The sequence below is a fragment of the Schistocerca nitens genome, chromosome 2, assembly GCF_023898315.1.
Source record: "Schistocerca nitens isolate TAMUIC-IGC-003100 chromosome 2, iqSchNite1.1, whole genome shotgun sequence".
NCBI classification, from domain to species: domain Eukaryota; kingdom Metazoa; phylum Arthropoda; class Insecta; order Orthoptera; family Acrididae; genus Schistocerca; species Schistocerca nitens.
The window spans coordinates 108129857-108147780 of NC_064615.1; the positions used below are offsets into that span (position 1 = coordinate 108129857).

Genomic DNA, 17924 nt, shown 5'->3' on the forward strand with positions numbered 1-17924 from the left:
TTTCCAGAAGGCTTTCGACACCATTCCTCACAAGCGCCTTCTAACCAGACTGTTTGCCTATGAAATATCGCATCAGTTGTGCGACTTGATTCGTGATTTCCTGTCATAAAGCTCACAGTTCATAGTAATAGTTGGAAAGTCATCGGGTAAAACAGAAGTATTATCCGGCGTTCTCCAAGGAAGTGTTTTAGGCCCTCTATTGTTCCTGATCTATATTAACGACATAGGAGACAATCTGAGTAGCCGTCTTAGATTGTTTGCAGATGATGCTGTCATTTGTCTTGTAAAGTCATCATATGACCAAAACGAACTGCAAAATGATTTACATAAGATATCTGTAAGGCGCAAAACAATTAATCCGCTATATTTCGATTGTGTGATAAGTCACATATCTGAAGGCTGAAAATTCAAATAAATACTTAGGAATTACAATTACAAATAACTTAAACTGGAATGATCACATTGATAATGTTGTGGTAGAGCAAACCAAATACTGTGATTCATTCGCAGAACACGTAGAAGATGCAACAGGTCTACTGAAAAGACTGTTTACACCATGATTGTCCGTCCTATTCTGGAGTATTGCTGTGGAGTGTGGGATGACATTGGTACAGTCTTTGCTTCATGTGCACCAAATAATTGAAAGTGTTCGTAGACTTTATGTACAGACTGTATTTGGAACTGAGAAATTAATTTAAGATTATTTTGCTTGACATATTTTTAAAATTAATTAATTGTTGGATTTTTCAACTTTTTGAAGGACTGAATATTGAACTGATATATAACAGAATGAAGAAACATAAAAACGATGATAATGAATTTCATGATCTAAAATTTTTGATTTTCCAGATTTTTATCTATTCATTTTTTCCTTCAGTTTGTGGGAGCTCGAGAAGAATTTTAGCAACTCTGATCTTAGCAGGCAGAATTAGAGATGATAAAATTGTTTTCAAAGAGTAAAGTGCTTTTCTCCTTGTGTTTCATTTTATTTCGAAAAATTAATTCTAGTATGCTTAAAATCAATGTGGGATTTTGATATGTGAGTAGTAAGTGGATACATTGAGTACAATTGGCATGTTTTCATTGAATACCCTTTTTTGATGAATTAATTACATTAACTTTGTTTTAATGTAAATTAATTAAACTAATTTTACAATATTTTAGTTAATTTTTTTATGAAAATATTCACATGGAAAGTTAATTAAAGATTAAATTAAATTAAACTATTTAATTTATATTAAAATTAAGTTATTTGTCAAAAAGTGTGAGCAATAAAATTATGCAAGTTGTGCTCAGTGTAAACATTTACTATTGAGGAGTTATACAAAGTATTAGAAACATACTTTTCCTCAATCCAGAACGTCGTTCGCTAAGATATAGACCAAAATAAATATACCAGATAAGGACTGGTGCCAATAAGCAATGTTATTCCACTCGACTTAAGAAATAGAGCCCATGTGTCAATCCAATTTAAATCAGTTCTTACTATGAATTTCAAGAACAAAGTAACTCATATATAAGTGTAACACTTCTAGAGTAGTGGTTGTCAGTATCCATACAATTTAAACGTAATGCATGCCGCCTGTTTAGCAGATTTCTAACGTCTTATTCTAAGCGTTCTGGAAACAAAGCACAGTACTACTACTGTAGCACAGGAGCACACACTACTTTACACGATACTTAGGACATAAGAGATTTGAACAGAGATTTGGTACTAGGTAGGCATGTCATAAAAAATACCCTGGAACATGTTTTTCTGATTAAAGAGCATGACAAAAAGCTCTGCTTTCCTGATGAAAGAACATGACGAAAAGCTCTGCGAAGTTCTCTATTTCTGTTTGTATTCCCTTGGAAACTTAACGTTAAAATGAATAAGGACTTGAATTCATACTGCAACTTGTACAAGTATCAGTTTTTACAGGTTTTTTTTTAAATTTAGTTTCATCTCTCTCACATAGGCATACACACACACACACACACACACACACACACACACACACACATGTGTCTGTGTTTTCTGAGCTTCGCCACAGATGGCGCTGTAACTGGAGGAATAGAATCGGCACACAATCATAAGTTACGACATGTTACTTAATGGATTTTGAAAATCCAATGACACGTAGAGCCACACCCGAGTGCTGCGAGTGTAGGACAGGCCAGTATTTCATACGTTCTAATTGGAAACCCTAACCGCAACGTTGTTGTCCTTCGACATGTTGAACAGTGAGCAACTCGACGCCCCACTGTGGCCATGACTCGAGGCGAACGCTGCTCTACTTTTCCAGTTAGAATAAGTGTTCAAGCGAAGTATTGCCAACTTCAGTACACTTAGTAGTCGGCTTTTCAAATGACCGTACGCAGGAAAGAAGCATATCAGCGGGAATGTCAGCAAAGGCGTTTCAGTTGCGGTGGACCACGTCTTCACTGCCTGTTGGCACTTGGTGGTACGCTTTACCTTTTAAATACCCCCACAGAAAGAAATCTGCGGACGTTAAATCTGACGACCTAGCAGACTAGTTAATAGGGCCACCTCTGCCGATCCACCGACTAGTGTAATTATGGTGTAATACCTCCCGTGCTTCAGTTGCGTAATGCGCTGGGTAACCGTCATGCTGAAACCACAACATCGTCGAACACCCAGGGAAACATCCTGTAATAGTACCGGTAATTCCTGTTTCAAAAACGTTCGATATTTGCGTCCATTCAACGTGATGTCGATAAAATATGAAACACTAAGTTTTTCCCCGTGATGCCACGTCATACATTAGCCGACCAATGACATTGATGGTCAACTTGCCAAAATCTGCAGGGATTGTCTGCACTTCAGTAATGCGTATTAGTCCCGGTTTGTGAATGTAGACTCATTCGAAAATAATACTTGTACCTCGACAAAGAACGTGGGGGTTCGTTTGCATTTGTTGAAATGCCCTTTCACGAAACACTAGCCCGTTATGGAAATCGGTGCCATGAAGTTATTGATGCAGTGACACGTGGTATAGACGATACCTCTGACGATGCAGTATAGTTCAAATGGTTCAAATGGTTCTGAGCTCTATGGGACTTAACATCTGAGGTCATCAGTCCCCTGGAACTTAGAACTACTTAAACCTAACTAACCCAAGGACGTCACAAACATCCATGCCCGAGGCAGATTCGAACCTGCGACCGTAGCGGTCGCGTGGTTCCAGACTGAAGCGCCTAGAACCGCTCGGCCACAACGGCCGGCGCAGTATAGTTACCATACCACCTACGGACATACCGCAATTACGGTGTAACGGTCTGGCACTTATCCGTCAATTGTGGTGCACTGCTGTTAGTACAGCTATTTCATTAGCTTCTGGCTTCGTTTCCTTTTGCCGGACAGTATGCTGTAAACAGACATAAAGCCTTTCAAAACCTTATAAAAGAACGAACGGGCGCGAGCTTTCTCTGGAAAACCATCGGCATTCAAGGAAACATTTCTTTTGCATTCCCCGTAAATCAGGATCATTTAAATTTTTCTTCAGGAGGTGCAACATTCGTCGTCCACGTCTGTTCTCCAAATGATAGGTAGGTATGCAGGCAATAAACACTGCGCAAGTATTGTAACGTTTAGAGCCATTATCTGTTTTACGTCTGCACCAGACATGAGCTCCGATCGCAGTGTACTGCCTGTAACGATACGTCGTAGTTTCTTACGTGGCTACAGGGGCGCGTCGAGTAATCCCCTGCTCGATATGTCGGAGGAATACAACCATGCGGATGGGGTTTTCTATTAGAAATTACGGATTACTGACCTGTCCTACCCTTGCAGCATGAAGGTGGGGTTCCACATGCTATTGTATATTCAGGAGCCATTAAGTAACATGTCGTACATTATGGTTGTGTACCCATTTCTGTTCCTCCGATTACAGTTTCATCCCTGCCAAAACGAAGAAAATGTTTCAGACAAAGCGTATGCAGAGTTTGACGTAGAATCTTAATCTTCCAATTAAAAATTGATGTTCTCATTGAAGATTTCAAAGTTGCCCCCCCCCCTCCCCCCACCCGCACGGGGTCGAATGTTCATTTTTGATCCAACTGTTTACAGAAGATGCTTAGAAGATAAGTATGTCTTTTGGATGCTCGGTATAGTTTACTCTGCGTTAGAGATCCTATACTACAGTTAGCAAAAGTATGTATGCTTCTACACTCCTGGAAATTGAAATAAGAACACCGTGAATTCATTGTCCCAGGAAGGGGAAACTTTATTGACACATTCCTGGGGTCAGATACATCACATGATCACACTGACAGAACCACAGGCACATAGACACAGGCAACAGAGCATGCACAATGTCGGCACTAGTACAGTGTATATCCACCTTTCGCAGCAATGCAGGCTGCTATTCTCCCATGGAGACGATCATAGAGATGCTGGATGTAGTCCTGTGGAACGGCTTGCCATGCCATTTCCACCTGGCGCCTCAGTTGAACCAGCGTTCGTGCCGGACGTGCAGACCGCGTGAGACGACGCTTCATCCAGTCCCAAACATGCTGAATGGGGGACAGATCCGGAGATCTTGCTGGCCAGGGTAGTTGACTTACACCTTCTAGAGCACGTTGGGTGGCACGGGATACATGCGGACGTGCATTGTCCTGTTGGAACAGCACGTTCCCTTGCCGGTCTAGGAATGGTAGAACGATAGGTTCGATGACGGTTTGGATGTACCGTGCACTATTCAGTGTCCGCTCGACGATCACCAGTGGTGTACGGCCAGTGTAGGAGATCGCTCCCCACACCATGATGCCGGGTATTGGCCCTGTGTGCCTCGGTCGTATGCAGTCCTGATTGTGGCGCTCACCTGCACGGCGCCAAACACGCATACGGCCATCATTGGCACCAAGGCAGAAGCGACTCTCATCGCTGAAGACGACACGTCTCCATTCGTCCCTCCATTCACGCCTGTCGCGACACCACTGGAGGCGGGCTGCACGATGTTGGGGCGTGAGCGGAAGACGACCTAACGGTGTGCGGGACCGTAGCCCAGCTTCATGGAGACGGTTGCGAATGGTCCTCGCCGATACCCCAGGAGCAACAGTGTCCCAAATTTGCTGGGAAGTGGCGGTGCGGTCCCCTACGGCACTGCGTAGGATCCTACGGTCTTGGCGTGCATCCGTGCGTCACTGCGGTCCGGTCCCAGGTCAACGGGCACGTGCATCTTCCGCCGACCACTGGCGACAACATCGATGTACTGTGGAGACCTCACGCCCCACGTGTTGAGCAATTCGGCGGTACGTCCACCCGGCCTCCCGCATGCCCACTATACGCCCTCGCTCAAAGTCCGTCAACTGCACATACGGTTCACGTCCACGCTGTCGCGGCATGCTACCAGTGTTAAGGACTGCGATGGAGCTCCGTATGCCACGGCAAACTGGCTGACACTGACGGCGGCGGTGCACAAATGCTGCGCAGCTAGCGCCATTCGACGGCCAACACCGCGGTTCCTGGTGTGTCCGCTGTGCCGTGCGTGTGATCATTGCTTGTACAGCCCTCTCGCAGTGTCCGGAGCAAGTATGGTGGGTCTGACACACCGGTGTCAATGTGTTCTTTTTTCCATTTCCATGAGTGTATATACACCCCAGGGATGTGCCAGCTCTTTTTTTTTTTTTTTTTTTAATTGAGATACCACTTACTGACATTCTGTTCTGAGACAGATAAGTCGAGCTAGGTCAGTTCTTAATATGAGTACATCATGATCTTGACATTTTCTTCGGTAACTCTGGTCACCATTAAGGAATTATAATCTTACTGCAAAAACATAAAGCGAGTGTCAAACACCACCGTTCGTCAAAGGGAATGGCTTCCCACAGGGTTAAAAGGAGAGCGTTTTGTCCCTCACAGACTGTTATTGGTGAAACATTCGTGTTTGTATCATTTGTCATGAGTGATGAGGGGAGAGCTATCAAGTTGAAATCTGTCATTCCAGGGTGCGCAAGTTAGGATGGATTGGCACTACTTTTTTATTTTTTACTTATAGAACTTATCACAGGAGAATAAAGAACTGAACTGCTTGCATAAACAGGAGAGGGAACTGAACGGAGGATATGCTATATACCTAGATCATAATGTGGGTGTGGACTTCTTTTACTTCATTTTTGTGAGGAAAGGACATAATGGTTTTATTGTAATACACACAAATGTCGGTTGCAGCTGTCTATAAGAAGAACAGCAGTACTGTTAGGCTTCAGTGAACTTCAGAGAGACTTGGAGTTGACATTGGATGTGCCATTCGTAGGGGAGAAAATCCAGTACTGTTTTACTACGCAGATGTTAGAAACTGTAATTACCGTAAAATATCTAGAAATCACCTACCTAATGCAGAAAGGGCACATGCCTGGCAGACAGACTAAATGTATGGTTCTCAAACACTGCTACTGACAAAACGCGTCACTTTATCGATTATGACCACTAGAGTTGTATAAAGCGGATATACTACAGTTTCTCTCTTGATTTACAAATCTGTGTTGGTGGTTCTATGCGTGTTTCGTACTAACAAGCAAGTTTTATGCTATGTTATGTAATTAGTCCATAATCACACAGTATGCAACTAGGTCTGTTTCATAAATGGAGCTGAAGGCAGGTAAATATACCTACTACATAGAAATACTTGAAGAGACCCTCCATAGGTCATTACCTTGTTGGTGACAAATCAGTTGCGAGGGTAAAATACCTAGGGATAGGTGTCTGGACCGACCTAGAGGATAATGAGTGAGTAAGAAATAACTAGGAAATGCAGATGCCAGGCTAAGGGGAATCTTATAAACGGAGTAACTTGTTGACGAAACACATCATCGCCGTTAGGGAGTGACATATCACTTTAAAAAAGACGCCGAAGCTGATTTTTAATAAATGTGCATTGCGAAATGCCATCACTATGTACATTTATTTTGGAGATGTAAAGTAGTAGTGTGCATACAAAACAGGTGCAAACTGACTGTCGTAATATACCCATATGATTACAAATGTCTAATCACGGATCACATTCATCAGGAAAGGTCGGTAAAAAATCAGTGTTTTGCAATATGGTTCGCTTCAGGATTCTTCAAAATATCATTAAAGACAGATATTATCGAATTACGATTGGTTCCACAAACCATGTTGCCGGACGAGGTGGCGTAGTGTTTAGCAACACTGTACTTGCATTCGTAAGGACGACGGTTGAAACCTGCGTCCGACCCTTTTGATTTTGGTTTTCCGTGATTTTCCTAAATCGCTTCAGGCAAGGGGTGTTTCCATTGAAAGGGTACGACCGATTTTCTTCGCCGTCCTTCCCTAACCCAATGGGACCGATGAACTAGCTGTTTGGTCCGCATGGCAATACCAACGCTCGTGTAGTCGGACATCGCACCGGTATTCTACACACTACTGTCTGGCGAAAACTAAAGTGTACCCTCCAATGCCATCCGTACAAGATCCAGCGTCGTCATGAACTACTAGCCTCCGATTTTGTGACATAGCGGGCATTTGCGGTGTGGGTACATCAAAAGATAGGGGAAGATGATCGTTGGTTCCATAACGTGTTCTGGACCGACGAAGCCCATTTCACACTCCGAAGGCAACACACACAGCTGCAGAATTCTGGTTACCGGAAATCCAAGAAGTGTCGTGAAAACTCCACTGCATGATGAGAAAGTCATGGTTCGGTTCGAATGTCCCACATCAACTGTGACTGGACCTTTTTTCTTCGAGGAAATGCGGAGTGCTGCTTTTCAAACTGTCAGCGTGATGAGCGTGAGGCCAGCCTCAGTAGCCGAGCAGTTCTAGGCGCTTCAGTCCGGAACCGCGCGACTGCTACGGTCGCAGGTTCGAATCCTGCCGCGGGCATGGATGTGTGTGATGTCCTTAGGTTAGTTAAGTTTAAGTAGTTGTAAGTCTAGGGGACTGGTGACCTCAGGTGTTGAGTTCCATAGCGCTTACAGCTATTTGAACCATTTTTGATGAGTGTGAGGAACGCCGATATGTTGCACAATAGTATCGTCCCCAGCCTAGCTGATGGACACCTCCTGGAAAGTACGACGTTTACGTAGGATGGCGCTCCACCCCGTATTGCCACGATCTCTTGCGAACATCGTGCTATGAGGATCGCGTGCAGAGCCGCCACTTCTGTCATGTGTGTTCTTCCAGGTCCCCAGACCTCGATCCGAATGACTACTGGTTATCGGGCTACCAGAGGTACGCCGGTATGTTACAATCGCATCATATCTAGCCTGTCTGATAAACATCTGCAACAAGGTAGGACTTTTATGCAGGAAGGCGCCCCACTCCATATTGTTATGGTATTTGTGCACATTGCTCATAAGGACCACCTTCTGAGCAGCCACTTCCATCACGATTGGCCTCCCAGGTAGCAAGATCTCAAGCCGTCTGACTACTGATTGACAGGTTATTGGAATTCGCTTCAGATCAGTGAATCCAAAAGATTTTTGTCCGACTGTCACCGGAATTTCTAAGGCGTTACCATCGTACATCAGTTATCTACTGAATTGCTCAAGTTAATTTTCGAATTAGTCATTTACTAAAATATGACAGGAACCTTCCGCCTCGCGACTTTTCTAAGCACGTGAGTCTCCCGGTCTGAGATGGTGCAGTGAAATTTTCCTCAGTCATGGTGCAAGGAAATTTATGTGCCCAGCTTTCAGCAAATCCTACTCTCATTTTACACAACGTATTCTCATACTACTGTCTGCATGTGAACAACAACGTTACCTTCTGATTTTTCTACGGCATCTCTCCTTTTTGCAATTTAAATGTCTTCCATCCAACACCATTACGTGCATCTTCTCGGTGGTCCCATGGGTTTTGCAGTTCTGAGACTTCATCTACATCTACATTCATCTACATTTACACTCCGCAAGCCACCCAACGGTGTGTGGCGGAGGGCACTTTACGTGCCACTGTCATTACCTCCCTTTCCTGTTCCAGTCGCGTATGGTTCGCGGGAAGAACGACTGTCGGAAAGCCTCCTTGCGCGCTCGAATCGCTCTAATTTTACATTCGTGATTTCCTCGGGAGGTATAAGTAGGAGGAAGCAATATAGTCGATACCTCATCCAGAAACGCACCCTTTCGAAACCTGGCGAGCAAGCTACACCGCGATGCAGAGGGCCTCTCTTGCAGGGTCCGCCAATTGAGTCTGCTAAACATCTCCGCAACGCTATCACGCCTACCAAACAACCCCGTGACGAAACGCGCCGCTCTTCTTTGGATCTTCTCTATCTCTTCTGTCAAACCGACCTGGTACGGATTCCACACTGATGAGCAACACTCAAGTATAGGTTTAACAACTGTTTTTTAAGCCACTTCCTTTGTTGATGGACTACATTTTCTAAGGACTCTCCCAATGAATCTAAACCTGGCACCCGCCTTATATGTTTATTCCACTTCAAATCGTTCCGTCCGCATACTCCCAGATATTTTACAGAAGTAACTGCTACCAGTGTTTGTTCTGCTATTATAGTCCTACAATAAAGGATCCTTCTTTCTATGTATTCGCAATATATTACATTTGTCTATGTTAAGGGTCAGTTGCCACTCCCTGCACCAAGTGCCTATCCGCTGTAGATCTTCCTGCATTTCGCTGCAATTTGTAATGCTACAACTTCTCTGTAGACTACAGCATCATCCGCGAAAAGCCGCATGGAACTTCCGACACTATCTACTAGGTCATTTATATATATTGTGAAAAGCAATGGTCCCATAACACTCCCCTGTGGCACGCCAGAAGTTACTTTAACGTCTGTAGACGTCTCTCCATTGAGAACAACATGCTGTGTTCTGTTTGCTAAAAACTCTTCAATCCAGCCACACAGCTGGTCTGATATTCCGTAGCCTGTTACTTTGTTTATCAGGCGACAGTGCGGAACTGTATCGAACGCCTTCCGGAAGTCAAAGAAAATGGCATCTACCTGGGAGCCTGTATCTAATATTTTCTGGGTTTCATGAACAAATAAAGCGAGTTGGGTCTCACACGATCGCTGTTTCCTGAATCCTTCAAGGGGAACATCTGTAAGACACTTACAACCAAGTTTGGCTCAAAACCTTCACCAAATGTGGATTTTTAAAACATTTTTCTCGCTTACACAACATTAAATGAGAAATTCAGTAGCAGCTCTGAATGGGTGCACACAAACACATACAGTTCGAATCCTAAATTAGCAGCCCCGTCATAGCTGCAATAGAGTCGGATATGAGAACATTCCAAGAATGCTTTGTTCTGTTCAACAAATTCAAATATAACGGTGACCGTTGAAGTGGAAACTCCAGGTCGGACAGTAAACAAGAAAATTTTAGTTACTGTGCGAAAACAGCATATGTTTAGGATGAAACCATCATTAAATAAGAACATGATTTTTGTGTGTACAACATGCTAAATTTGTACTCGGATCTGGCATCTCTGACGGCAATACTGGCTATAAAACAGCTGGGAACCGTATCGAACTTAGCTTGTGTTGTGCTGACAGGTACATCGGTCCACGCTGCTTCAGCAAAATTCCTGAGTTGATCCATCGTAGTGGCATGCGTATGAGGACGCGTCAGTTTCTCAGCAACCCCAGATTTAGAAATTTTAAATGCTGCGAGTTTTGAAGAACATTCGGCTGCTTTGAGCTGCCTTGTTAAAAGACGTCACGGAGGCCTTGAAGAAGGGGTACAGCTATTGTCCCTAAACTGCAAAAGATATAATGGCAACTGTGCGGCTTACCTTCGTGGCCAACCACAGGTTGTCGTATTGTGCACCGAAAGGCACCCCACTGCGTAATGCGAGGTGCTGCACCAATATGGCCATGACAGATTCTATCCGACAGCGCTTGTTCCCCTCGGAGCCTTCATACAAGAGTACACCCATCATGACTTTGTATGCAGAATTGGAATTTGTCTGTAAAAGCCGGTCGGAGTGGCCGAGCGGTTCTAGGTGCTTCAGACTGGAACCGCGCTACCGCTACGGTAGCAGGTTCGAATCCTGCCTCGGGCATGGATGTGTGTGATGTCCTTAGGTTTAAGTAGTTCTAAGTTCTAGGGGACTGATGACCTCCGATGTTAAGTCCCATAGTACTCAGAGGCATTTGAACCATTTTTTTGTCTGGAAAATAATTTCTTTGTGCGTTGGTCCCTAAGGGCACAACACTGTTGGTGCCCTCCTCACTGCTGCCGCCTGAACGGAAGCTACAACGATGTTGGCCACTCTCAAAGCCGGTGTTCCTCCAGAAGTCTTCGTGCTGTCCGTGCAGGAACTTGTCTTACACCAACTAGGCAGTTGGTCCGTGTGGAACATTCTCCATGACAATTGTTACTACCCTTATCACTTAGAGCGTGTGCACGGCTTACTAGCGACAGACTTTCCATATCAGGGAGCACTTTTGTCACTGCTTCCTTCATCAGGCAGCCACGATTCCGGGATTTGTATCACCCATCCTATTCACAGATGAGGCCACCTTTACGCGGAATGATATCTTCAACTTTCATAACATTCATATGTGGGGTAGTACTCAGAACCCCTACCATATGGTGACAGCGAGTCACCAGCATCGGTGGTGCCGCAATGTGTGGCCCAGTATAATTGGCGACCGTATTTTGGGACGATTCTTCCTTCTACGTCGCCTAAAAGGCCGGAACTATCAGTGTTTCTTGCGGATGACTTTGCCTTCCTTGCTGGAAGAGGTGCCATTGATGATTCGAAGGGTTGTGTGGCTGCTACATGATGCTGCTCCAGCCCACTCCGCCACTAACGTCAATGGATCGGACGAGAGGGTCCAGTTGCACGGCCTGCTCATTTACGGGATCTCGACCCGTACGAATCGTGGTTATGGGACCATCTCTAAACTGTCGTGTATGCAGAGCCCATTCCAGATGCGGAGACACTGTAGCAGCAGATTCATGCTTCCTTTGACACGGATCTGATGATGCCTGGCCTATGTGAACGTGTAAGACGGTTCAAATGGTTCAAATGGCTCTAAGCACTATGGGAATTAACATCTGAGGTCATCAGTCCCCTAGACTTAGAACTACTTAAACCTAACCAACCTAAGGATGTCACACACACACGCATGCCCGAAGAAGGATTCGAACCTGCGACCGTAGCAGCAGCGTGGTTCCGGTCTGAAGTGCCTAGAACCGCTCGGCCACAGCGGCCGGAGTGTAAGACCGACCATTCTACAGCGCCTACACGTATCCGTTGAGGCACATGGAATCAATTTTCTGAACATTCTTTATCTGTGGCTGCATGGCGCAACACCTATTGGGGTGCAGTCTCATTAACAATATATGACTGAATCTAGCACCGAAACCATGCATTTCCGGCCATAAGTTCATTAAACCTTTTTTGTTCCGAATCCTCTCTTCGATCGATCCCTAGAGTTTGTAGACGGTGGAATTCCCCCCCCCCCCTTCCCTCCTATTTTTCAATAGTAGAAAACGAGCTGTCCTTCATGGAATTTTTTAGACCACTCCATCAATGCTGTCTGAAAAGGATCCCTTAACATAGAGCAAAACTCGAGTAGAAAACTGACAAACGGAGTGCAGGCAGTCTTTTCAGTGGATTTGTTGCGTCTTCGACCGTGCGGAACAGCGGCGGAATCAGTGACCCCTGGGTGTATGCCTCTCTAGTTGAAGGAATGCTTCCACTCCTCGACGCCATGTTTGTCCCCACCGCACCCCCCCATCCCCCTCCCCTTGTAACACCATAGCCGTAAAGCTCTACTGATTTATTTTGCCTTTTAGTTTTATTTAACATTCTGTAGTTAAACTGTTGTAAATATTATTTGACTGTATCGATACCATAAGAGTGTTTACTATTTTATTTGTAAAAAGTTTGATGTCCTGGTAAAAACATATGCAATGTATTGTTTTTATTAGCTAAACACTTTGCCTCACTTTGAGGGACACAAAACTTATATACAACTGGAATTTGGGTGAATACTATTTTGTAGAAATGTCAATATGTGCAAATGTTCCGTTTTATTTAATATGTTTGGTTGCTGTTATGTAATTGCTGATCCTCACTTAGGGTTGTTAGTTCTTTATATGTATAAAAGGTGTTGTGGTTCCCCTCGGGAACGGAATCGTGTGCCGGCCGCGGTGGTCTCGCGGTTCTAGGCGCTCAGTCCGGAGCTGCGCAATTGCTACAGTCGCAGGTTCGAATCCTGCCTCGGGCATGGATGTGTGTGATGTCCTTAGGTTAGTTAGCTTTAAGTAGTTCTAAGTTCTAGGGGACTGATGACCACAGATGTTAAGTCCCATAGTGCTCAGAGCCATTTGAACCATTTTGAACGGCATCGTGCAGCGCGCGCAAAATGTGGTTGGCATGGATAGAAAGGTGGAACCAAGAGTTAGTCGGGGACGAGCTACCAAACTGTCAACAGCTTATGTAAAAGTCGTGTATTGTGCTGGCGCCAAGAGTGGCTTTTTGTACCGTTTTCCAATGTGCCAAGGCCTCGGATGGACGTATAAATAGCTGGCTCTATTCCGGAAATGATACTTATTAATCTGTGGATCGTCGCTACTAAGAAATGACAAGAGTCCAGCATTTCTACCTGCAAATCCACCTACCAAAATGCACTCGCCACCATACTGCGCAATGACTGTAACGCAATGGAGGAATTACAGATATGTAAAGTGAAGGATCAGCACATTGGATGTTTTAGTGTGCCAAAATATAAGGTAACTTATAACTTAATTTATGTACCTACCTTCATTTTTTTCCTTATCACAACACCTTTCAGGTTCCTCTCCGCTTGAACTGTAACTTCCGAATGTCACAATTTTGAAAAACGATATTCAAAAGGAAACACTATTACCTAATTAAATTTGTTCAAAATTGAGTGAAATAACTTGTCTAAAATTATTGTGGATTTTGGTGAAGTCGAGGGAGGAAGTAAGTGTAGCTTTTGTGAGAGCCTCCCAGTATCTGAACTTCTTAATAATTTTCGTTTTTGGTCTTTCAAAATTTCTCACTTCTGGTTCAAAAAGGTAAAGAACTATGAAACAGTTTTCTTAACTTGGCATTCTTTAAATTGTTTATGAAAGTGTGTTTAGTTTGCTTTACTACAGTGGTCAAGATTAATGGCCCTCCCCATTGAAAGATTCCGAAATGCACAAAGTTACTTTATTATAAAAAGTTCTAACTACACTTGATATTTATGTTGAGTTGTGTGCTCATTGTGTTATAATAAGTGTAATATCAGTTTGTGTGTACCCACTCACCGTTTTATACTCACTGAAGTTAAAGTGGCTAGGAATGTCATTATCCATTAGAAGAGTTACCTCTTTTCTTTAAAGAACAGTGAGAATATGCTTGCAAGTGAACTATATTTAAATTCATGCTATGTAGAAAGGTTTTTGTCAATTTGAAACAGTTCATACCCAATTCCCAATTCAGTATCGACTTGCAGTAATTGTATTAATGAAGTTACTCAGCTTGACAAAGTATTAATATAGAAAAGTGCATCAGTGTTTGTTGTGTTGGTGAGAATAGTTTTGTTATTTACTAAGACTGTTGGTACTCACTTTACCACTATAACGTTTGTTGGTGCTTGTATCTGGGTTCATTGCATTTTCGTAACAGAAAAGTATAGGCTGAGTCTTTCCATTACAGTGGCGTATATCTTAATCTTTGAAAAGAGATGTTAATCATTCTCATGCCTAATTAGGCTGGCGAGCGTTTTTCTTCATTCTTTGGACAGTGTGGACGGGTAATATAGTGTTGTTACTGTTTAAATATTCACGTAATTCTGACATTCACTTCCGATAAACCACCTACGTTAGGTACATCACAGTCAACACAACAAAATTCCTTTCAGAGGATAACACTGCACTGTTGCTATATACCATAATTGGTCACCAATGTAGTTTCAGAACGTAAATAAAGAGCAGTGGTAGTGTTATGCCCTGCACAGACATTCAGGTGATCCTGCATGTCATGCGACAGCCTACTAAAAGCAAACTCCTTGTAGTTATACACTGACACGAAAGGGATCGCAACACCAAGAAGAAGTTTTGTGAATATAAACTAAATTTGGTAGGCGCGTTTCTACCGCTGAAAGATGCTTGATTCAAATTTCGCGCCAGTCACAAAAGAGTAGCGGTAGTAGCGAGACTATGTGGATGCAAATCAGGTTTGCTTTAAATACACGCTGTAACGGTCGTGAGTGTTAGTTACGCTTTGGATTGCACGTGTTGAGTTGATTTACTCAAAAATGCCTTTAAGGCGATAAAGATGCCATTATCAACAACTCTCTGAGCTTGAACGAGGTCGCGTAATTGGGTACGAGAAACTGACCGCTCCTTCTGCGATACTGCAAAAACACTAGGCGGGAATCTAGCCACTGTACATGATTTCTGGCAGTGGTGGTCATGGGAATCTACTATCACAAGAAGACCGGGCTCTGAACAGCCACTTGGTGTTACAGAGAGCGAAGAGCGTTGTGGTCAGCGTATGGCTGTGGAACATCGCACTTCATCTGCAGTGGCTATCTGAGCAGCAGTGGCACCATAGTGAGACAACGAACTGTTACAAATCGGTTAGTTCACGGACAGCTCCAAACCAGACGCTGTGTAGTTTACATTGCACTGATCCCAAACCACCGCCATATGAGACTTCAGAGATGTGAAGCAAGAGCTCATTGGAAGGCACAGCGGAAATCTATTGCGTTTTCTCAAGAAAGGTATGGCCGTATGGTGGGTACAAGGGAGCCCGTTGAGGGCCTGCAACCAACCTACCTGCATGCTAGCCACACTACATCTACACATGGAGCTATGGTCTGGGGTGTGAGTTCGTATAACAGATGAAGTACTCTCGTGGTTATTTAGCGCTACACAACTGCAAATTCATACGTCAGTCTGGTGATTCGATATCCTAAGGTGCCATTCGTGAACAGCATTCCAGGAGGAGTTTTCCAACTGGATAATTGTCTGGGGTGTGATTTCGTATGACAGATGGAGTACTCTCGTGATTATTCAGCGCTACACAACTGCAAATTCATACGTCAGTCTGGTGATTCGATATCCTATGCTGCCATTCGTGAACAGCATTCCAGGAGGAGTTTTCCAACTGGATAATTGTCTGGGGTGTGATTTCGTATGACAGATGGAGTACTCTCGTGGTTATTCAGCGCTACACAACTGCAAATTCATACGTCAGTCTGGTGATTCGATATCCTAAGCTGCCATTCGTGAACAGCATTCCAGGAGGCGTTTTCCAACTGGATAATTGTCTGGGGTGTGATTTCGTATGACAGATGGAGTACTCTCGTGATTATTCAGCGCTACACAACTGCAAATTCATACGTCAGTCTGGTGATTCGATATCCTATGCTGCCATTCGTGAACAGCATTCCAGGAGGAGTTTTCCAACTGGATAATTGTCTGGGGTGTGATTTCGTATGACAGATGGAGTACTCTCGTGGTTATTCAGCGCTACACAACTGCAAATTCATACGTCAGTCTGGTGATTCGATATCCTAAGCTGCCATTCGTGAACAGCATTCCAGGAGGCGTTTTCCAACTGGATAATTGTCTGGGGTGTGATTTCGTATGACAGATGGAGTACTCTCGTGGTTATTCAGCACTACACAACTGCAAATTCATACGTCAGTCTGGTGATTCGATATCCTATGCTTCCATTCCCGTCAGATCACCGAAGTTAGGCGCTGTCGCGCTGGACTAGCACTTGGATGGGTGACCATCCGGTCTGCCGAGCGCTGTTGGCAAGCGCTTGTGAGGCAAACTGAGGACCTTCTTGATTGAGAAGTAGCGGCTCCGGTCTTGTAAACTGACATACTGCCAGAAGACCTGTTTGCTGATCACATGCTCCTCCATATCCGCATCCAGTGATGCTGTGGGCTGAAGATGACACGGCGACCGGTCGGTACCGTTGAGCCTGGTCTGTTCGGACGGAGTTTAGTTTTAACAGCTTATCTGGGGCTTACGTTAACTTGTGATCTTGCAATGTTAATCACTTAAATGTGTTACCTAAACAAATGTATTCCAGAAGTTTTATTAGTTCACTTCTTTTTTTAAATTTTGATTTTACAGCTTTTTTCCGGCACTGTATGTTGCAACACGACGTAAATGTAGATTGGCGGTAGATTCTTAACATTTTGGCCAGCGGACGACTGGACTAGGCTTGCGAATGTTCGCAGGGGGCCGAAGCTGCTGTTTGAGATGAGAGTGTCTCTGTTGGACATCGAAGATTGCTCTTATAAGACGGAGAGAGATCTGGACGCTACTGCGTATCTCTGCACGTACGCGGAGAATGTGGTCGGCTGCTTGGGCGACTCTGGTTCGCCTCTCATGTGCCGCGGCTTTCAGGTGAGCCATTAGTGAAACACTGTAACGCACGTTCGAGATCGGGAAGCTGTTACGGAAATATAATGGTTTCGCTCGCTAGTGGGTATGCATATACAGAAAGTGAAGCACCTAGAAGACATTGCGGCGGCGCGGTTCTTTCCGTCCCTTTACGACGGACCTGCACCTATCTGTGAACATTGTCTCAGCAGATCATCAGTAGGGAAGCCGGGTGAAACCTACTGTACTTCGACGTGAACCAGGCTGCAATTAAAGTCACTAATCTACGTTTCGGGAGAAAGTTTTCATATGAAATGAAAGGTTGGAAATTTTGTCCTCAATTAATATATTCTGAAACTTACATTAACAAGTATTACTGCCAAGCCCGTGCTAGTCTTAACACAGTCACTGACAATCCCTTTCACTCACGTTAGCAGTTTTATGGTGTTTCATTTCCCGAAAACGTAATAGCTACAACAATACTGATTGTTTTTGATTGATAATGGTAGCCAAATATTAAGTCTGTCGGTACCAAATGCAGTCAGTTTTTAGCCACCGACCTGCTCAATACGCCACGCGGAATATATGTCTTATCCCGTCATAAAATTCAGTTAAAAATTCCGAAA

General features: G+C 44.0%; 1 protein-coding gene across 1 annotated transcript in view; it reads left to right on the plus strand.

The window, feature by feature from the left end:
- Positions 1–17924, plus strand: part of LOC126234860 (complement factor D-like) — a 151758-nt gene that overhangs the window by 35767 nt on the left and 98067 nt on the right. The window contains exon 3 of the mRNA XM_049943601.1: positions 17154–17322. Within this exon, the coding sequence (XP_049799558.1) occupies positions 17154–17322 (169 nt within the window). The remainder of the gene's footprint in view (positions 1–17153; positions 17323–17924) is intronic.